This window comes from Phyllobates terribilis, unplaced genomic scaffold, assembly GCF_046119375.1.
Source record: "Phyllobates terribilis strain yellow unplaced genomic scaffold, ASM4611937v1 Scaffold_5__5_contigs__length_657084704, whole genome shotgun sequence".
Lineage (NCBI taxonomy): Eukaryota > Metazoa > Chordata > Amphibia > Anura > Dendrobatidae > Phyllobates > Phyllobates terribilis.
In genome coordinates, this window is record NW_027362765.1 from 15908799 (window position 1) to 15931664 (window position 22866).

The window sequence follows — 22866 nt, forward strand, 5'->3', positions numbered from 1 at the left end:
TTCACAAAAAAGTGCAAATGTGCATGTCTCAGAATAACATTCAAATTACATAATTAGTGATAAGTTTTTAAAAAAATACATGTAAATCTCAAATTTGGACTCCTCAGACCAAAGCACAGATTGCCACTGGTCTAATGTCCATTCCTTGTGTTCTTTAGCCCAAACAAGTCTCTTCTGCTTGTTGCCTGTCATTAGCAGTGGTTTCCTAGCAGCTATTTTACCATGAAGGCCTGCTGCACAAAGTCTTCTCTTAACAGTTGTTGTAGAGATGTGTCTGCTGCTAGAACTCTGTGTGGCATTGACCTGGTCTCTAATCTGAGCTGCTGTTAACCTGCGATTTCTGAGGCTGGTGACTCGGATAAACTTATCCTCAGAAGCAGAGGTGACTCTTGGTCTTCCTTTCCTGGGGCGGTCCTCATGTGAGCCAGTTTCTTTGTAGCGCTTGATGGTTTTTGCAACTGCACTTGGGGACACTTTCAAAGTTTTCCCAATTTTTCGGACTGACTGACCCTCATTTCTTAAAGTAATGATGGCCACTTGTTTTTCTTTACTTAGCTGCTTTTTTCTTGCCATAATACAAATTCAACAGTCTATTCAGTAGGACTATCAGCTGTGTATCCACCAGACTTCTGCACAACACAACTGATGATCCCAACCCCATTTATAAGACAAGATATCCCACTTATTAAACCTGACAGGGCACACCTGTGAAGTGAAAACCATTTCCGGTGACTACCTCTTGAAGCTCATCAAGAGAATGCCAAGAGTGTGCAAAGCAGTCATCAAAGCAAAAAGTGGCTACTTTGACGAACCTAGAATATAAGACATATTTTCAGTTGTTTCACACTTTTCTGTTAAGTATATAATTCCACATGTGTTAATTCGTTGTTTTGATGCCTTCAGTGTGAATGTACACTTTTCATAGTTATGAAAATACAGAAAAATCTTTAAATGAGAATGTGTGTCCAAACTTTTGATCTGTACTGTATAGAGAGAGAGAGAGTTGAAACCAGAAGTTTACACACACTATATAAAAAGACACATATGCATGTTTTTCTCAATATCTGACATGAAATCAGAATAAACCTCTCGTTTTAGGTCAATTAGGATTACCATAATTTTTAATATTTGCCAAATACCAGAATAATGAGAGAGAGAGAATGCAGTAAGTAATAAAAATGCTTTAAAACAAAGTCAAAAGTTTACATACATTTCATTAGTATTTGGTACACTTGCCCTTAAACTGAATGACTTGGGTCAAACATTTAGGATATCTTTCCACAAGCTTCTCACAATAGTTGGTCGGAATTTGTGCTCATTCCTCTTGACAAAACTGGTGTAACTGATCCAGGTTTGTAGGTCGCCTTGCTCGCACCTGCCATTTCAGCTTTGCCTTTAAATTTTCAATAGGATTGAGATCAGGGCTTTGAGATGGCCACTCCAAAACATTGATTTTGTTATCCTTCAGCCACTTTGTTACCATTTTGGCGGTATGCTTCGAGTCATTGTCCATTTGGAGACCCATTTCTGCCCAAGCTTTAACTTCCTGGCTGATGTCTTGAGATGTTGCTTCAGTATTGTCACATGATCTTCTTTTCTCATGATGCCATCTAGTTTGTGAAGTGCACAAATCCCTCCTGCAGGAAAACAACTCCACAACATGATGCTGCCACCCCCGAGTTTCACAGTTGGGATGGTGTTCTAAGGCTTCCAAGCTTCTCCCTTTTTTCTCCAAATGTAACGATGGTCATTCTACCCAAAAAGTTCAATTTTTAAAATACACCCACAGGTGTGTCTCTAATTAACTCAGATGTTGCCAAAAAACCTCTTGACTTTGCAGTAAGTAATTAAAATGCCTTAGGGTATGTGCACATGATGCAGAAATGCTCAGGATTTTTTCCTGAGCGTTTCTGCATCTCTCTGGCAGGAAAAAATGCATGCGGATTGTACATGCGGTTTCCTGCCAGGGACATGCGGAAATGAAGCGGTCTTCACTTTCATTTCCGCATGCGGGTTGACAAGCGCTTCCCAAGCGATTTTAGCATCACTTGGAAAGTGCTTGTCAACTTTACACTATATAAATCCATGCAAACGGCATGGATTTATATAGTGTGTGATGTCAAAAAATAAAAAATAAATCTATACGTTACCATCTGATGGCCCCCGGTGTCCTGCTTCATCGGTCCCGGCTGCCGGCAGTGAAGACTGTAGGACCTTCCGACGTCAGCGTCACGTGACCCGTCACATGACTCTGACATCAGCGAAGGTCCTTCATTCAACCGCGAAGTGCGCGGGAAGCCGGCAGGACGCAGCGCGGGCCGTCAGAAGGTGAGAATATATATATTTTTTATTTTATTCTTTTTTTTTTAATGGTACCTGGGTCTGGATGAGAGTCCTCTCATCCACACCCGGGTACCATCCGCACATTAGACCGCATGAAAAGCGCATCAACATATACAGTGATGCGGATTCCATGCGGTCTAATGCAAGTCAATGGCGGCAAAAGAGCAGCGTTTCCGCAAAATTAATTGACATGCTGCGGATTTTTGACCGCAGCGTTTACGCTGCGGAAAAATCCGCATCATGGGCACAGCACATGCGGATTTCCATTGGGGAACATTGCTGCCCTTCTACCATGCGTTTTTCATGCGTTTCCGCAACTGCAAAAACGCCGCGGAAACGCATGAAAAACGCATCGTGTGAACTCAGCCTTAAAACATTCTCTCTCTCATTATTTGGCAAATATTAAAAATTATGGTAATCCTAATGGACCTAAAACGGGAAAGGTTTATTCTGATTTCATGTCAGATATTGAGAAAAACATGCATATGTGTCTTTTTATATAGTGTATGTAAACTTCTGGTTTCAACTGTGTGTGTGTTTGTGTGTGTAATATAAATATCTATAATATAACCGGAGACGCATCCCTCTGTCTGAAGCCTTTATAGACTGCACAAGCGCGACACAGACAGACGCATGGAGCCATTACAAGTAAGACGAGTGTATGGCGCCAGAGATCGCGGTATGCGTAGGCACTGAACGCATACCGCGATCTCCGGTGCCATACTTACCTGACCGGGAGGAGCGTTGCCGCGGCGCCTCTCTTCTCATTGTAGACCGGGGCAGGAGTGAGGAGTCGGAATCAGCGCATGCGCATAGCGCTATCCGGTGCCATTTTACTGAAGACACATTTTACATAGTTACATAGTTTATAAGGCCGAAAAAAGACAAGCGTCCATCCAGTTCAGCCTATTTCTTGTGCACTGCAGCTATTCCGCAGCGTTGATCCAGGGGAAGGCAACAAAAAACCATGTGGTATAGGCCAATTTACATCATTGAGGAAAAATTCACTTCCCGACACCAATCCTGCAGTCAGATTAAATCCCTGGATTAATTAACTAAGCATAAAATGCAATTTTATTGTTCTCAAGAAAGGCGTCCAGGCCTCTCTTGAACTCATTAAGTGAGTTGGACATCACCACTTCCTCTCCCAGAGAGTTCCAGAGTCTCACGGCTCTGACCGTAAAGAATCCCCTTCTATGCTGGTGCAGGAACCTCCTTTCCTCCAGACGCATAGTGTGCCCCCTCGTCTTTGTCACCATCCTTGGTATAAACAGGTCATGGGAGAGATCTCTGTACTGCCCCCTGATGTATTTATACATGTTTATGAGGTCTCCCCTAAGCCTTCTCTTTTCCAATGTTTATGAGGTCTCCCCTAAGCCTTCTCTTTTCCAATGTAAATAGGCCTAATTTTGACAACCTCTCTGGGTATTCTAGTCCCTCCATTCCCTTTATTACCTTAGTCGCCCTCCTTTGTACCCTCTCTAGCTCCAATATGTCTTTCCTGAGCACCGGAGCCCAGAACTGTGCACAATATTCTAAGTACGGCCTTACCAGCGCTTTATACAGAGGAAGAACAATGTTCTCATCATATGCCCCTATTCCTCTTCTGATGCATGCCATGACTCTATTTGCCTTCGCAGCTGCTGCCTGACACTGGGCACTCCAATTTAATTTGCTATTAACCAAGACGCCCAGGTCCTTCTCCATGTCAGATTTCCCCAACGGTTTCCCATTTAATATGTATGGGTGACTGCTGTTTTTCTTTCCCATGTGCACGACCTTACATTTATCGGCATTGAACCCTATTTGCCATTTTTTGGCCCAACTCCCCAATTTATCTAAATCCTCCTGTAGCTGTGCCCTATCCTCATCTGTATTAACTACTTTACAAAGTTTAGTATCATCTGCAAATATTGCTATTTTACTATGCAACCCTTCCACTAGATCATTAATAAATATATTAAATAACATAGGGCCCAAGACAGACCCTTGAGGCACCCCGCTAGTAACCCTGACACCCCCTGAGCTTACTTCATTGATAACCACCCTCTGCTTTCTATCACTCAGCCAGCTATTTACCCACTTGCACACATTATCCCCCAGACCAAGCATTCTCATTTTATATACCAACCTTTTGTGTGGCACGGTATCAAACGCTTTGGAGAAGTCAAGGTATACAACATCTACTGACTCTCCCCGGTCCAGCTGTGAGCTCACCTCCTCGTAGAAGGCGATCAGGTTTGTTTGGCAGGAGCGATCCCTCATGAATCCATGTTGATATGGAGTTAGACAGTTATTATCATTAAGATATTCTACAATAGCATCTCTAAGAAATCCTTCAAACAATTTACCCACAACAGACGTTAAGCTGACTGGTCTATAGTTCCCAGGGTCACTTTTAGACCCCTTTTTGAATATTGGTACCACATTTGCGTGGCGCCAGTCTAGTGGGACAGTCCCTGTCCATAAAGAGTGCTTGAATATAAGATACAGCGGCCTGTCTATCAGCGGCCATTTGCAGTGTGTCTTCAGCAAAATGGCGCTGGACAGCGCGGTATGGGCACGCGCGTACTCAGGCGCTGCACACCTCCCCCAACCTCCGGCAGAACGGGACACAGCGCTGGAGCACAGGGAAGAAAGGTGAGTATAAGTGTTTATTTTTTATATATGTGCAGTGTGGTAGGGATGAGGGGTGCCATACATATTAGGATTGGGGGGTGAGGGGTGCCATGGGTACCAGGATTGGGGCGTGAGGGGGACCATGCATACCAGGATTGTGGGGTGAGGGGACCATGCATACCAGGATTGGGGGGTGAGGGGACCATGCATACCAGGATTGTGGGGTGCGGGGACCATGCATACCAGGATTGGGGGGTGAGGGGACCATGCTTACCAGAATTGGTGGATGGGGCGTGCCATGCATACCAGGATAAGGGATGGGGTGCCATGCATACCAGGATTGGGTGATGAGGAGTGCCACTCATAACCAGGATTGGGGGGTGCGGGGACCATACATACCAGGATTGGGGGGTTAGGGGTGCCATGCATACCAGCATTGGGGATGAAGGGTACCATACGTACCAGGATTGGGGGTTGAGGGGTGCCATGCATACCAGCTTGGGGATGAGGGGGTTCCATGCATACCAGGATTGGGGGTTGAGGGGGTACCATGCATACCAGGATTGGGGGGTGAGGGGACCATGCATACCAGGATAGGGGTGAGGGGACCATGTATACCAGGATTGGGGGGGTGAGGGGACCATGCATACCGGGATTGGGGGGTGAGGGGTGCTGTACATACCATAATTGGGGTGAGTGGTGCCATGGATTCCAGGATGAGGGGAACCATACATACCAGAATAGGGATGCGGGGTACCATGCATACCAGGATTGGGGATGAGGGGCCCCATGCATGCCAGAATTGGGATGAGGGGTGCCATGCATACCAGGATTGGGGGTGAGGGGTGCCATGCATACCAGGATTGGGGGTGAGGGTGCCATGCATACCAGGATTGGGGATGAGGGGTACCATACATACCAGGATAGGGATGAGGAGTGCCATGCATACCAGGATTGGGTTTGAGGGAACCATGCATGCCAGGATTGGGTTTGAGGGAACCATGCATGTCAGGATTGGGATGAGGGGTTCCATGCATACCAGGATTGGGGGTGAGGGGTGCCATGCGTACCAGGATTGGGGGTGAGGGGTGCCATGCGTACCAGGATTGGGGGTGAGGGGTGCCATGCATACCAGGATGGGGATGAGGGGTGCCATGCATACCAGGATGGGGGAACTGGATTGGGGAGCACAAATACCAGGATGGGTGGCAGCACAAATACAACAATGGGTGACCATATACCAATTAAATATGCTCGCCACCCTGTCATAGAGCAGGTTCAGTAGCTAGTGTATATATATATATGTCTGTGTGTATTGTAAGGTGGCTAATGGTCGCATAGTCGATGGGAGGTATGTGTCACAGAGATGACTGGTCTCTGTGATGTAACCCGGAGTGTTTCTCTATTGCACATAAGCTGTAAGAGGATCGTTTGTTGCACCTGGGACCGGGTTACGGGTAGTTTGAGAGTTGGGCGGGTCTTGCTACGCACATACCTCACCTCTGGGTGTGGTTAATAGCCTATATAATGGAGGCTGTTGGTTGGCACATGGTCTGTGTGTTTGGAGGGAGAAGACCTCCTGTGTATGTTTGTCTTCAGACCAAGCCAGGACACTGGACGCTACCCCCAGCCTGTGTGCCACACAGGTCTGAGTGATCAGAGACCTGCTAAGGACATTTACTTTGGTTTACCTGATCTAAAGGCTATTTGCTTTTCTGTTTGGCTTCTGGATTTATGAAGCAATAAACTTACATGAACTTTTAAAGGAACAAGCGTCCTGTTTTCTTCCCGTCGCACCCAAATGGGTAAAACCCCTACGCTACAATTGGTGTTAGACGTGCGGCCAGCGTTCCCAACAGACACGTGTGACTGCTATAAGAAGGAGTTCATATCCTGGGTGAAGTCTGACATAAGCCAGCAAGTGACAACCGACAAAATGGAGGACCTGCTAAAGCATCTGTTGCAGGCGCAGCACCAACAGCAACTAGCGTAGCACCAGCAGATGCAACAGCAGATGGCACACCAGTAGATCACCAAATTGCTTATGCAGCAGCTCCAACAGCAGGCCCAACAGGACCAATGCCGACAACAGCAGCAGCAGATCGATTTGCTCGCAGAGGCGATACATGGCTCAGCAACAGCTCCGATGACCAGGTCAGTGGGCGACTTTTCCAGAGTCGCAGAGAGAGAGAGACTTCCGCCAGAGCAGTGGGAAGATGTGCTGGCGCCACACTTGACGAGGGAGCCCCAGAAGGCAGATTATAACTTAGCTCTTCAGGACGCCAAGGAGTATGGTAAATTAAAAACTGAAATTCTGACGCTCTTGGAGGTGACGATGATGGGCGTATTACCGGGACAAACCCACTCGCTCCCAAATGTTTGACCTGTTGCACCTGGTCCACAAATGGCTGCAACCGGAGTACTCTAGGCCTGTGCAGATGGTAGAGCGAGTGGTAATGGACAGGTTTGTGCACTCCCTACCAAGACCCATACAGACTTGGGTTGCCCAGGGTGATACCCGGAATGCGGATGAACTGGTCGAAAGATACCAGGGGATTTGAAGGTTCTTTGGGAAGACAGCCCACTTCATACTGGGGGTACCAACAGGGGACCGAGGCTCAAAAGGGGATGGGGCGTCCAAGGTCAAAAGGGAAGGTGGTGCCCAACGTCCCTACGGGGGATGTGATCTGCTGGAGGTGCCACATCCCAGACCATATAGCCACCCGTTGTCCCCTGACCCCCGAGCCGATGGACTGCAACATAGGACGCCGTTGTTCATATTATGCGTATCCGGCCTGCAATGTGAATTGTCCACCCAGCGAGGGGCAACAAGCATGTCCCGTAAATGTGAACGGGCGGCAGGTAACGGTACTACTAGACTCCGGGAGTTTGGTGAGCCTTGTAAGGGCCACTCTTCCTCTCCAACTGATCCCGGGGAAAAAAGTTGGCGTACGGTGCATTTATGGCAATGATAAGGACTATCCTATGGCCAGAGTGGACATTGAAACGGCCCATGGTACTGAGTCCCACGAGGTCAGCATCGTTCAGGACTTGTTGCACCCTATCATTATAGGCCGTGACTTTTGTTTATTTTGGGATCTGTGGGGGAAGGGTTCAGGGTTCGCTGACGCGGTTAAGAAACCAGGTAACCCTGAAGAGGTATCACCACACCCAGAGTCAGACGGGTTTCCCTTTTGTGTCCTTGTGGGGGATGAGGAGGTAGGGTCCCCTGAGACTGACATTCCAGAATTAGGGGTGACCAGCGAGAATTTTGGGTCTGCCTAACATAGGGACCTAACGCTAAAGGAAGCCTTCAATAATGTCACGGTCATAAATATGATGGCACAGGAGCCAGGGGCTGACACAAGGTTTCCCTATTTTATGATAAGTTGTGAATTGTTGTACCGGGTCACGAAAGTGAGGGAAGAACTGGTGGAACAGTTAATAGTGCCGGGTCCCTATAGATGGAAGGTGTTGGACATGGCCCATTCGCATATCTTGGGGGGACATCTAGGGGTGGAAAAAATGCAGGAACGGATTATGCAGAGGTTCTATTGGCCCGGGTGTCACCGGGAAATATTGCAAGTCCTGCCCTACATGCCAGTTAACCACCCCCACCTCTCACTTTCAAAGTCCCCTCGTGCCAGAATTGCCATGGACTTGGTCAGTCCCCTGTGTGAGGCAGTGACCGGGATCGCATATATCCCCCAGAATGTGTACAGAGACCTATTAAACCTGTTGGGAGTGCATGGCAGTCACAGACACACCTGCGGCTGTAATGCAGGAATGAAGGTGAGCATTGACCTGGTCAGGCTATCTGGCTAAGGCAGATTAAGTAAAACCCGGCAGGGCCTTCATTTTTTGGAGGAGGCTACAGGAAGGCAGTGGGGCGGCCTCCTCCCTCCAACTCGGGTTTTCCAGTGGCTCTTGCCACAGGTCCTTTAAAAACCCTGCATTAAGGGTTAGTGTTTTTCAGTGTTGGGACCTGCTAGGAGCATAGCAGGGAAGCTCGGCGGACCTGTGAGTAGCTGAACCCACGCCTGGGAAGGCTCTGCACCTGTCAGGCTCTGAGCAGCCCGGCGTGGCCGTTGCCCCCGGCAACCGCTGTTATGAACTTGTGTTAACCCGGCTGCGAACCGGAGGACTTTTCTGTTTACCCGTGAGTCGCGCTGAATAAAAGCTGCTTATGTTGGACTTGCTTGGGTCACTGCCTCAGTTACTGCACGGTGTGAACACCGCCGCCTAACAGCTGGTTAAATCTGCTTGTGGGCATCAATATATCTTGGTCATCCTGGACTATGCCACACTCTATCCGGAAGCAATTCCCCTGAGAAACTCCTCCGCAAAGAGTATAGTGTTATGATCTGCTACAAGAACTAAGGAAAGATAGGAAAACTGTCCCTACAATAGGACTAAGCTGATTCCCTACGATGCAGCGGGCAACCTGTTCCTTGTGAACAGACCCTCCTTCATCCTCAGCTAGTCTGAACGCAGACCTATAGATATAAGGGAGGGGTCCCTAAAAGTACTAAGGACTGGGACAAAATTGGACACCTCCTAGCAGAATTTGTAGCGGAGCAAAAAGACAAACAGACAAAAATACTTAGAGGTCCAAGGACCAAGCAAACTATAGAGATAGGTGCAAAGCACCTGGCTAGATTAAGAGTCAAAGTAACACTGAAGTCCAGCAAAGCCAGAAGGGCGGAGCTGGAATAAATAGGCAGCAGGTCACGTGACCACAAAATAGAAAAAAACTAACAGGAGGGTTCTAACAGTACCCCCTCTTCTATGAGGATCCTCTGGATCCTCCAGGCCCAGGCCTATCAGGAAACCTCCTGTGAAACGCTCTGATAAGTCTAGGAGCAGAGACATCATCTGCCCTTACCCAGGAGTTATCCTCAGGACCGAAACCTTTCCGAGCGACGAGATACTGCAATCTCCCTCTATGTCTTCTGGAATTCAGGATACGAGAAATTTCATATTAGCCGTCTTCCACCACCGGAGGAACTGTGACAGTGGCATCCCTATCCGATACATCAGCTTTTTTCAACAAGGAAACATTAATCCGGTGTTTCATCTTCCAGGAGGAGGGAACCTCTTACCTAACAGCAGACTGGTTAACCACCTGAAGCACCTTAAATGGTCCCACAAACTTCGGACCCAATTTCTTGGAAGGAATCCTCAACCGCAGATTCTTTGAGGACAACCAAACCATGTCACCAACAGTAAACAAAACCTCTTGACGTTTCCTGTTAAAATACTTCTTAGACTTTTTGTTAGCCTCTTGAAGGTTACAACGTACCTCAGTCCAAACTCTCTCCAAATCACCGGAAAAATTCTCCTCATCCGGCACAGCCGACACCAATTTGGAGAACGAACCAAACAACGGATGTCTCCCAGTACAACAAAAAAACGGAGAACACCCAGCAGAAGAGGATGTATGGTTGTTAAGAGCAAATTCAGAAAGTGGCAGAAACTCAGACCACCCTTCTTGATTGTCTGCCACAAAACAACGCAAAAACTGCTCAACATCCTGGTTCTTTCTTTCTCTCTGTCCATTAGACTCAGGATGATACCCAGATGAAAATGACAAATGGACTCCCAACCTGTCACAAAAGGCACGCCAAAAACGAGCCACAAACTGAGGTCACCTATCAGAAACAATGTCGGTGGGAACGCCATGGAGTCTGACAATTTCCTTGACAAAAGCCTTAGCGAGTGTCTTAGCGCAGGGTAGTTTATTGAAAGGAACCAAGTGACACATCTTGCTAAAACGGTCCACGACCACCCAGATGACAGTGAAACCCTCGGACACAGGAAGGTCAGTAATAAAATCCATTGCAAGATGCGTCCAAGGTGCACTAGGAACCTCCAGAGGGCAAAGCAACCCCGCAGCAGGAGCATGTGAAGCCTTTGATCTAGCACACACCGTACATTGACGCACCCATTTAATGATTTCCTTCTGCCACCCAGGCCACCAAAAACTGCGACCTACCAGTTTCTTAGTCTCAGAAATTCCTGGATGACCTGCCAACCGAGACTCATGATACTCCACAAACAACTCTCTCCAAAAGGTTTTAGGTACAAACAACCTCCCATGGGGAGTGATAGATGGGGCATCCTCCTGGGCTTTCAGAATCCCATCTTCCAAAACGGAGTCCAATGCTGCTATCACAACTCCTTCCTGTAAAATGCTCTCCTCCTTCTCGGTACCAACCATGGGAGAAAAGCTGCGAGATAAAGCATCAGCTTTAACATTCTTAGTACCCAGGATGTAAGTAACAGAAAAATTAAACCGCGAAAAAAACAGTGCCCACCTAGCCTGACGGGCATTCAAGTGCTTGGCAGCATCTAGATAGATCAGATTCTTATGATCAGTGACAACCTGAATGGGAAATTTAGCACCTTCCAAGAAATGACACCAATGTTCAAATGTGAGTTTGATAGCCAGCAATTCCCGATTACCAACATCGTAATTAAGTTCGGTTTCAAAAAATTTTTTCGAAAAAAAAGCACAGGGATGAACCCCATCCTTGTTCTGAGACAAAACCGCACCGACCCCCACCGAAGAAGCATCAACCTCGACCAAAAAAGGCTTGGTCTCATCAGGCTGCATAAGGATGGGGGCAGAACTGAACCTCTCCTTGAGATACACAAAAGCTTCAATGGCCTCAGTAGTCCACTGGACCGTATTCGCACCTTTCCCGGTGAGATCGATCAGCGGCTTAACAATTATAGAAAAATTCTTAATGAATTTTCTGTAATAATTGGCAAAACCCAAAAATCTCTGTATCGATTTTAAACCAATAGGCCTAGGCCATTCCTGCACAGCCTGAACCTTCACCGAGTCCATCTCAAAGCCCTCGCTGGAGATAATGTAGCCCAAAAAACTAATTCTCTGCACAGCGAACTCGCATTTCTCCAGCTTAGCAAAAAGTGAATTGTCACTTAATAACTGCAATACCTCACGTACGCTCTGCCAATGAGACTCCAGATCTGGCGAATAAATCAAAATGTCATTCAAATACACCACCACATTCTTACCAATCAAAGGTCTCAGGATGTCATTAATAAGGTTCTGAAAAAACGCTGGTGCATTGGTAAGACCAAAAGGCATAACCAGATTCTCAAAATGACCCACCGGAGTGTTAAAAGCTTTCAGTGTGAATGTACAATTTTCAAAGTCATGAAAATACAGAAAAATCTTTAAATGAGAAGGTGTGTCCAAACTTTTGGTCTGTACTGTATCTGACTAAGAAGCCGTATGTTTATATGAATATCTTATGCTGCTTACCTGTCACCTGCCCTGTCTAACTGCCATTGTATAACTGCTTATTAAACGCACTTTAAGCTATTGCACTTAAAGTCTGTTGCACGTGTGACCCAGCACGCGTGCTATCCTGAGCCAGAGCTGAATATATATGAATTGAAATGTCTACTGCTAACATGCAGCACCAATTGGCCAAACTGAGTAATTAGCCAATTAGCACAAGGCCAGAGCAGGCAATGCTATGCAGTGTAAACAAACCAATATACAACAGAGGGCCATAAAACCCTCTATAGGGAGATAGGGATAAGTAAGTGAGAAATACAGACCTTTTAGTCTATGTTGTTGTAGACTTGAATTGATATGGTGTTGTGTGCCAAGAGGGAGTCATTAGATAGTATGTTCTGAAGGAAAGCAAAGATAATGGCAGTGGGAATCCGAATTCCAGGCAGGGAGCATAGCGAAGACAAATAGCAGGATGATATCCATAGCTCTGGCCAGGAGGCCTACTTAAATGCTACAGAACTTTGCCAAGCAGGAGCAGAAGGCCAGGAGGCCTTATTAAAGGGATACAACTTTGCTAAGGTGAGCAGCAGGATGAGGTCCTCAGTTCAGTCCAGTAGGTCTACTTAAATGGTACAGAACATTGCCTTGGGGGGAGGGCATAAGGCCTAAGGAAGGGTTTCCTTATTTTAGACAAATAGAATTTAAGTACACAATTGTCTATACTAGAGAGGAAGCTACAGTGTCACCAAACTGGGACAAGAGTTCTCCTACAGAGAGGTGAAGATACAGTGCCACAGCAAGGAGTGTTTTGTCCTCATCGAATGAACTTTGAGAGTACTAGTGAGACGTTGTACTGATGCATCTCAGCCAGTGAGGTCCTCACAAATCAACTGGGAGCTGAGAGTAGCTCTGAAAGGCCGTAGGGACACATTTTGACCCGTATGGTACCCACAGGGGACAATGGGCCTTCACATACTAGTTTCTGGACTGTTGTAGCTTGTAACAAAAGTTATGTACTGCCACCTGTAACCAGAAAGTTCCTGACTCTGCATAATGCAGAAGAGGCATTCATAAAGTGTTTTGCCTGCTATCTGTTGTATATACAGTGCCTACAAGTAGTATTCAACCCCCTGCAGATTTAGCTGGTTGACACATGCGGAATTAACTTGGCATTGTGACATTTGTACTGTAGATCAGCCTGGAAGTGGGAAATGCACTGCAGCAAATTTTTTTTTTTTTTTTTTTAAACGTTAAAAGTTAATTCAGAATGTCATTTATTATTCAACCCCTCAAACCACAAGAATTCTGTTTGGTCCCCCTAAAGTATTAAGAAGTAGTTCAGGCACCAAGAATAATGAGCTTCACATGTGTGGATTAAAGATCTCTTTTGCCAGCCTTTTCTGACTATTTAAGACCCTCCCCAAACTTGTGAACAGCACTCAGACATGGTCAACATGGGAAAGACAAAGGAGCATTCCAAGGCCATCAGAGACAAGATCGTGGAGGGTCACAAGGCTGGCAAGGGGTACAAAACCCTTTCCAAGGAGTTGGGCCTACCTGTCTCCACTGTTGGGAGCATCATCCGTAAGTGGAAGGCTTATGGAACTACTGTTAGCCTTCCACGGCCTGGACAGCCTTTGAAAGTGTCCTCCCGTGCCGAGGCCAGGCTTGTCCGAAGAGTCAAGGCTAACCCAAGGACAACAAGGAAGGAGCTCCGGGAAGATCTCATGGCAGTGGGGACATTGGTTTCAGTCAATACCATAAGTAACGTACTCCACCGCAATGGTCTCCGTTCCAGACGAGCCTGTATGGTACCTTTACTTTCAAAGCGTCATGTCAAGGCTCGTCTACAGTTTGCTCATGATCACTTGGAGGACTCTGAGACAAACTGGTTCAAGGTTCTATGGTCTGATGAGACCAAGATCAAGATCTTTGGTGCCAACCACACACGTGACGTTTGGAGACTGGATGGCACTGCATACGACCCCAAGAATACCATCCCTACAGTCAAGCATGGTGGTGGCAGCATCATGCTGTGGGGCTGTTTCTCAGCCAAGGGACCTGGCCATCTGGTCCGCATCCATGGGAAGATGGATAGCACGGACTACCTGGAGATTTTGGCCAAGAACCTCCCCTCCCCCATCAAGGATCTTAAGATGGGTCGTAATTTCATCTTCCAACAAGACAACGACCCAAAGCACACAGCCAAGAAAACCAAGGCCTGGTTCAAGAGGGAAAAAGTCAAGGTGTTGGAGTGGCCTAGTCAGTCTCCTGACCTTAACCCAATTGAAAACTTGTGGAAGGAGCTCAAGAATAAAGTCCACATGAGACACCCAAAGAACCTAGATAACTTGGAGAAGATCTGCATGGAGGAGTGGGCCAAGATAACTCCACAGACCTGTGCCGGCCTGATCAGGTCTTATAAAAGACGATTATTAGCTGTAATTGCAAACAAGGGTTATTCCACAAAATATTAAACATAGGGGTTGTATAATAATTGACCCACACTTTTATGTTTAAAATTTAATAAAATTCAACTGAGCAACATAACTTTTTGGTTTGTAAGATTTATGCTTCTGTTCATAAAACCTACTCTCGTTTGCAGTTTGAAGGCTCTAACTTATTTGCATCTTATCAAACCAGCTAAATCTGCAGGGGGTTGAATACTACTTGTAGGCACTGTACTTCTCATCAAGTTCTTGTTAAGAAAAGTTTATTTTCAGATTTTATTTCAGCTATTGCTGTGGGATCTGTAATTTCGATCTACACCATTCTGTTTAAGATAATAGATAGTAATGAGCGACCTTGTTCTGTTAACCCTTCTGGCGAGCATGCTCGGGTGCTCGCCGAGTATTTGCGGCGTGCTCGAATGTTATGTTTGAGTCACTGTGTGCATGATTTGAAACTGTTTAACTGCTTTAATACATGTGAGGAATGCCTAACAAATAAGCATTCCTCACATGCATTAAAGCTGTCAAACAGTCGCAAATCATGCAGATGGAGTGACTCAAACATAACATTCGAGCACACCAAAGAGGCTCGTAAATCTCGAGTAACGAGCATGCTCGCTCATCACTAATAATAGAGTATAATAAAGTTGTAATGGACGTGACTTAACTAACATTTTGCAATGAGTCTGTTTTCCTTACAGTGACGGATATTTCTTGTTGCTAAAACTGTGATTTTTTTTTTCATTTTAAACCATTTTTTTAAAAAACTTTTTTGAACAACTCTCATTAGTGACATCATACAACATACAAGCCTCTGATTGCTCAGGTGATGCACTGTAATACTTTAGTGCGGTGTATTATCACTGCCCGTCAGTGTAATACTGACTGCCCCATACACGAGATAAGCGTTGGCTGATCGGTCATTTCCCCGATGGCTATCTCTCCCGACTCCCCCATACACACAAATATTCCAGCTTTCCTGTGGTCTGTATGAGAGAGTCGCCTCCAGACTCCTGTAGCGGAGGCTTATCTACAGGAAGAACAAATGGATTAGCCTCTGAAATTCAGGATGCCAGATTATTCTCTGCCCTCACATCATCTGTCAGGAGGCCCCCAAAATCAGTGCTTTCATGCAACTTTAGTCTAATGTGTATGGGGGCGTTAATTTCTAACTTATTGGACGCTGCCTCTGGCCCTGCCTAATAGACTTTTGTACATTGCAGGCCCAGACACCATTATTAGGTATTTAAGTATCGTAGTAACTAGACAGCCCCATACTATCAAGTACTTGGGGAAGGAGACGCATTCAGCCAAACTCTGTCTACCCTTCTTAGATGCCATGTTTGCTTTAGACAGCAGCAAGTGGTTAAACTGCCAGGGTTTTTTTACGCACCTGTGCTATCCCTGTGGTGTACATCTATGTTCTGCTGCCAAAAAGAGTTAATTTTTTTTTTTTTCAAGAATTGTTGGTGCCAATTTTCTTTTGAAACATTTTAATATCTGTTTTTTTCTGGTATATTCTTGTAATATAGGAAAGCCTAAGGCCAGAATTAAACCCCATAAAATACTGTACATGTAGACTTTGGTATCAAATAATTTCTGTTCCCAGTGTTTGTGCAAACAAAAAGCTTTTATAAAAGCCTCAAACTTCTGTGTGTGATTCAGACATGAGATCTAACGTGATAGAAGATTACAATCCGGGGAAGACGGGAAACATTCATATAGACGACCAGTGATGATGCAGTCAGTGACGGACTCTGGCCAACTATGTTTCTAGAGCCGTAGAAGAAGATGAAGATGTCGTCCTCATCGTGAAGTAGTTATTTCTCATGTCACGTGTAATGAATATCTCCTGCAGTATTGCTAATGCCGATTCCAGTGTCTGTAAATGAGACGAGAATTAGCATTATGGAAGATGAGTCTATGAGAAAATATGTTCAGCTGCAGACTCCGAGGAAGAAGCTGCTTGTTGTCTGTGCCCTAAAATATATAGGTTTTATTACTAGATATAAAGAAGAAAACTAAATACTGTAAAATAATAAATCTCATATATTTCCTCTTATTATCTCCAGTAATTGTATTACACCTGATTTTTATGATGTTACATCGGCTCATCATCTTCTCATTAAGGTCCCTACAATATCGAATCCTCTCAGTGAAGATCTTCTATATAAGAGAATTTTCCTTATTGACCCATCAAAGATAAATATGGACAGAGACAAGATGGCGGAGAGGATATTACACCTCACCCTAGAGATCCTCTTCCGGCTTACTGGAGAGGTGAGCGATTCTGATGACCTCACATTATATCATTCTTATCTATGGGAATAACAGATGGACAGAACTGGAGAGGTGAGGACTCTGGAAATGTCTGTAGTGAGATTTATTAATGTGTTTCTCCATAACCAGGATTACACAGTAGTGAAGAAGACCTCTAGTGAACGCTGTCAGCCCCCTGTGTCTGAGGGATGGAGACGACCCCTGAGACCAATTATGGGGCCTCCACCTTGCCCCCTAATGCATGATGACATCAATGACCTGAGGATCCTAGAACTCACCAGTAAGATGATTGAGCTACTGACTGGAGAGGTGACACTGCTGGGAATGCTGGGACATTATACAGTAATACTGTGAAAGGATCGGGGGGTGACAGTTTCATTGTATGTGTCAGGTTCCAATAAGATGTCAGGATGTCGCTGTCTATTTCTCCATGGAGGAGTGGGAGTATTTAGAAGGACACAAAGATTTGTGTGAAGACATCCTGATGGACGTTCCCCAGCCCCTCACATCACCAGGTAATAGCCAGGACTAAATACACATGGCCTATAATTATCTGTATGTAAAACATTAATTCTATCTCTGTATGTATTTTCTCCAGATCTATCCAGTGAGAGGGCAACACCAGAGAGATGTCCCTGTCCTCTTCTTCCACAGGACTGTAAACAAGAAGATCCCAATGTTCTTCAGGATCATCAGGTACAGGTGCTTCTCACAAAATTAGAATATAATCAAAAAGTTAATTTATTTCAGTTTCTCAATGCAAAAAGTGAAGTATATATTATATAGAGTCATTACAAACAGAGTGATCTATTTCAAGTGTTTATTTCTGTCAAGGTTGATTATGGCTTATAGCCAATGAAAACGCAAATGTTATTATCTCAGTAAATTACAATAATTAACAAAAAACACCTGCAAAGGTTTCCTACACGTTTAAAAAGGGCTCTTAGTCTGTTTCAGTAGGCTCCACAATCATGGGGAAGACTGCTGACTTGACAGATGTCCAGAAGGAAGTCATTGACACTAAGTAAATGCAAAGTAAATTTTGCATTTCATTTGGAAATCAAGGTCCCAGAGTCTGGAGGAAGAGTGGCGAGGCACACAATCCAAGCTGCCTGAGGTCTAAGGTGAAGTTTCCACAATCAGTGATGGTTTGGGGAGCCATGTCATCTGTGGTGTAGGTCCACTGTGTTTTATCAAGACCAAAGTTAACGCAGCCGTCTACCAGGAAATTTTAGAGCACTTCATGGTTCCCTCTGCTGACAAGCTTTTTGGAGATGGAAATCTCATTCTCCAGGTGGACTTGGCACCTGTCTACACTTCCAAAAGTACCAATACCTGGTTTAAAAACAACAGTATCACTGTGCTTGATAGGCCAGCAAACTCGCCTGACCTTAACCCCATAGAGAATCTATGGGGTATTGTCAAGAGGAAGATGAGACACCAGAACCAACAATGCAGATGAGCTGAAGGCTGCTATCAAAGCAACCTGGACTTCCATAACACCTCAGCAGTGCTACAGGCTGAGCAGTGACTTCACTCTCCTTCATAGCCAGCACACAGCGGAGCGGCTGCTGCTGCTGCCTGCTATCTCCTGTGCCCGCTCATTAAAGGGCATGAATATTCAACCTCTCTCCACGTCCATGGGCGTGGAGAGAGGTTGAATATTCATGCCCTTTAACAGCGGGCACAGGAGATAGCCGGCAGCAGCCGCAGCGCGGCTACACTGTGTACCGCTATTAAGGAGCATGAATATTCAGTGCTCCCCACGCCCCATGGCCATGGGGAGCAGTGAATATTCATTTTCTTTAGCAGCGGGGACAGTGTAGGCTACAGCGGGCGGCTGCTGCCACCTGTGCCCCACTCCTCCACCGATACTGCTCCCCCCACACCAGACATAAATATACACCCCCCCCCCACGAACATTCGGACTATAAGACGCACCCCCCATTTTCCTCCAAAATTTTGGAGGAAAAAAGTGCATGTTATAGTCCGTAAAATACGGTAATATGAGTTTCACTTTTTGTATTGAAGAACTGAAATAAATTTACTTTTTGATGATATTCTAATATTGTGAAAAGCACCTGTAGATTGAGAGAAGGTGTCATGAGATCTCCCCTATGATGTGTAGAGTGTTGTGAACATCTTGTGCTCAGTCTTGTTTAATCCACCAGTATTATATGTTTTATACTTGTGTAATGAGAATAGTGGAGATGGCAGGATTATAGCTGATAGTTACATAGTTACATAGTTAGTAAAGCCGAATAAAGACTTGCGTCCATCAAGTTCGACCTGTTAGTTCTGTAATTGCTAAAGTTGATCCAGAGGAGGGCAAAAACCCCAAATGATTTAGCCAATCTTCACCTGAGGAAAAATTCCCTCCCGACTCTGAAACCAGCAGTCAGAATAAATCCCTGTATCAACCTACTATTTTATTCTATTTTTAAGTATATGCTGAAATCTGCCTGGTATCTAGAAAAGCATCCAGTCCCCGCTTGAACTGGTTTAGTGAATCCGACATTACCGTCTCCTCACTCAGTGAATTCCATATTCTCACTGCTCTTACCGTAAAGAACCCCTTCCTATGCTGGTGCTGAAATCTGTTCTCTTCCAGTCTTAGTGAATGCCCTCTTGTTACCGTAATATCCCTCCTTTTGAACAAATCCCGGGCAAGGTCTCTATACTGTCCCCTAACATATTTGTACACATTTATTATGTCCCCCCTCAACCTTCTCTTTTCCAGGCTGAATAGTCCTAGTTTTGCCAACCTCTCTGGGTATTGCAGTCCCTCCATTCCCCTTATTAATTTTGTTGCCCTCCTTTGTACCTTTTCAAGCTCATTTATATCCTTTCTATATATTGGGGCCCATAACTGAGCACAGTATTCCAAGTGTGGTCTGACCAGAGCTTTGTACAGTGAAAGAACAATGTTCTCATCCTTTGCAGCTATACCTCTTCTGATACATCCCATTACCCTGTTTGCCCTTACAGCAGCGGCCTGACTTTGGGCACTCCAATTTAGTTTGCTATCAATCAAGATGCCCAAGTCCTTCTCCATCTCTGAATTCCCCAATGATTTCCCATTCAGTGAGTACTGGTGACTTCCATTTTTCCTTCCCATATGTATGACCTTACATTTCTCCTCGTTAAACCTCATTTGCCATTTAATGCTCCACCTACCCAGCTTATCCAAATCCCTCTGTAGGTCTGCACTATCCTCTTTTGTATTAATTGTTTTACATAACTTTGTGTCATCTGCAAATATTGATATTTTACTATTTATCCCGTTGACTATGTCGTTAATAAAGATATTAAATAACATTGGGCCTAGTACAGACCCCTGTGGTACCCCACTAGTGACGCTTACCCAATCTGAGAATATTCCATTTATAACCACCCTCTGCCTTCTATCCTTTAGCCAGTTAGCTACCCACTTGCAAACATTTTCCCCCAGCCCCATCATTCTCATTTTGTATACCAACCTATTATGTGGCACGCTATCGAACGCTTTTGAGAAGTCGAGATACACGACATCCACTGGTTCCCCCTGATCTACTCGAGAGCTAACCTCCTCGTAGAAGTCAATCAGGTTAGTTTGGCAGGAGCGATTCCTCATGAATCCATGTTCGTTCGGGGTTAATAGATTATTAGCATCAAGATGCTCCATGATTGCCTCATTAATAAAGCCTTCAAAAATTTTGCCCACAACGGACGTCACTCACCGGCCGATAGTTTCCGGTGTTACTTTTTGCTCCCTTTTTGAATATTGGCACTACATTCGCCTGTCGCCAATCAAGTGGTACAGACCCAGTCTCAACAGAGTCCTTAAATATAAGATATAACGGTCTGTCTATCACATTACTTAGTTCCCTTAGTACCCGTGGGTGTATGCCATCAGGTCCTGGTGATTTGTTTATTTTAATGTTACTGAGGCGTTTCTGTACCCCAGCTTGGGTTAGATTTGTCATACTTAGTGGAGGATTAAGCTTGTCACTTCTCATTTCGCCTGTTAGTTCTTTTTCCTTTGTGAAAGTTGACGAAAAAAATTTATTTAATAGATTAGCTTTATCCTCATCTTTCTCTATGATTTTGCCTTCATCACTTTTTATCGGTCCAATATTATTCGATTTAATCCTTTTACTATTTATATACGTAAAGAACAGTTTGGGATTTGATCTACTTTCCCTAGCAATACGTCTCTCTGTTTCCTCCTTTGCTATTTTTATTTGTTTTTTTGCAGGTTCTCGTTTTTTCCTTGTAACACATTAGTGCCTCCTTGCTGTTTTCCTGTTTTAATCTCTTGAATGCCTCTTTTTTGCTATTTAACGCCCCTTTTACGTTCTTATTCAACCATATTGGTTTCCTCTTATTTCTGGCCCTTTTATTCCCATACGGTATATACCTCTCGCACTGAGTATTCAGAATTATTTTGAAGGTTTCCCATTTACTATTCGTATTTCCTTGATTAAGAACTTTGTCCCAGTCTATAAGTTGAAGGTTTTCTTTCAGCTGATCAAACTTCGTCCTCCTAAAGTTTAATGTTTTAGTTGTTCCCTTATTGATAACCCTACTGAAGGGCATTTTGAAATTGATAATATTATGATCGCTATTACCTAGGTGCCCCCCTATCTGTACCTCAGTTATTCTATCAGGCCTATTAGTCAATATTAAGTCCAACACTGCCTTCCCTCTCGTTGGTTCCTGCACTAGTTGGGAGAGATAATTATCCTTGATATTTGTCAAGAACCTTTTTCCTTTCTGCGATCTACAGGTTTCTGTTTCCCAGTCAATATCCGGGTAGTTGAAGTCCCCCATTACAATCACCTCATTATGTTTTGCTACTTTGTCTATTTGTCCTAATAGCAGTTTCTCATTCTCCTCTGTTATATTGGGTGGCTTATAGCAGACCCCCAGTAATATTTTATTATTATTTTTTGCCCCCTCTATCTCTACCCACATGGACTCGACCCCCTCTTCTCCCTCTCCTATATCTTCCCTTAGTCTGGGCTTTAGACGTGACTTTACATATAAGCAGACTCCTCCGCCCTTCCCCTGTTTCCGGTCCCTTCTAAATAAACTATAATCTGTTAAATTTACCGCCCAGTCGTAGCTATCGTCTAGCCAAGTCTCTGTTATACCTACGATGTCATACCTCTCCTCCGATATAAGCGCCCGCAGCTCATCCGCCTTATTGGTCAGGCTTCTTGCGTTGGTCAGCATGCAAGATAAAACTTTGGGGTTATTTAGCATCCTATTCTTCTCTAACGATCTAACTGTACTATCCCCACCCCCCTCTCCACCCTCATGATCATAGATGTGACTTCTCCATCTGTCTGTGACTTTTACAATATTTGTTTTAGGGTGAAGATCTGACCCATATTAATACTGCAGAGACATATGTGAAGGGTGATGAGCGGTGTAAAGAGGAGATTCCTACATATGACTACCCAGGTGAGTAGTAACCACTAAATGCAGAGAAGTCTCAGATTCTTCTCTGTTACAGGCTGTGGCTTTTTATTCGGTGGTGTAGTCCAGCCGTATCACAATTGTGTGATCACCATTTTGCCTCTAGACCACAGCATTCTCCTACACCCAAAACTGTTCAAATGAATTTGGGCATTGAGAACCCTTTTCTATAGAACTTACAACCTGGAGGATTCACCTACCCCCTGGGATTAGACTCTTACCCAGGGCTGCCACCAGGAATTTCGGGGCCCCATACTGTCAAAATTTTCGGGCCCCCTTGAGACTCCGCCCAGGCTCCGCTTCCATGCCTCATACCTTCTACAGTCCCACCGCCCACTCTTGGAAGAACTCCTCTTCTGCACCCCGTCCTCACCAATCACACATAACTAGTTCCCAGTGAACACCAGATCACATACATAGCCAGCAGCTTTTGTTTTG

The 22866-nt window shown here is 45.0% G+C and overlaps 1 protein-coding gene across 3 annotated transcripts in view; it reads left to right on the forward strand.

Moving 5' to 3' along the window:
* LOC141270526 (uncharacterized) overlaps positions 1-22866 on the forward strand; it is a 124931-nt gene that overhangs the window by 12478 nt on the left and 89587 nt on the right. The window contains exons 2-6 of one of the 3 annotated variants that reach the window (XM_073680562.1): positions 16816-16965; positions 17095-17274; positions 17357-17480; positions 17564-17667; positions 22323-22413. In XM_073680562.1, the coding sequence (XP_073536663.1) occupies positions 16894-16965; positions 17095-17274; positions 17357-17480; positions 17564-17667; positions 22323-22413 (571 nt within the window). In that variant the 5' untranslated portion in view covers positions 16816-16893. The remainder of the gene's footprint in view (positions 1-16815; positions 16966-17094; positions 17275-17356; positions 17481-17563; positions 17668-22322; positions 22414-22866) is intronic. The other 2 variants (XM_073680563.1, XM_073680560.1) reach the window with 2 other exon arrangements.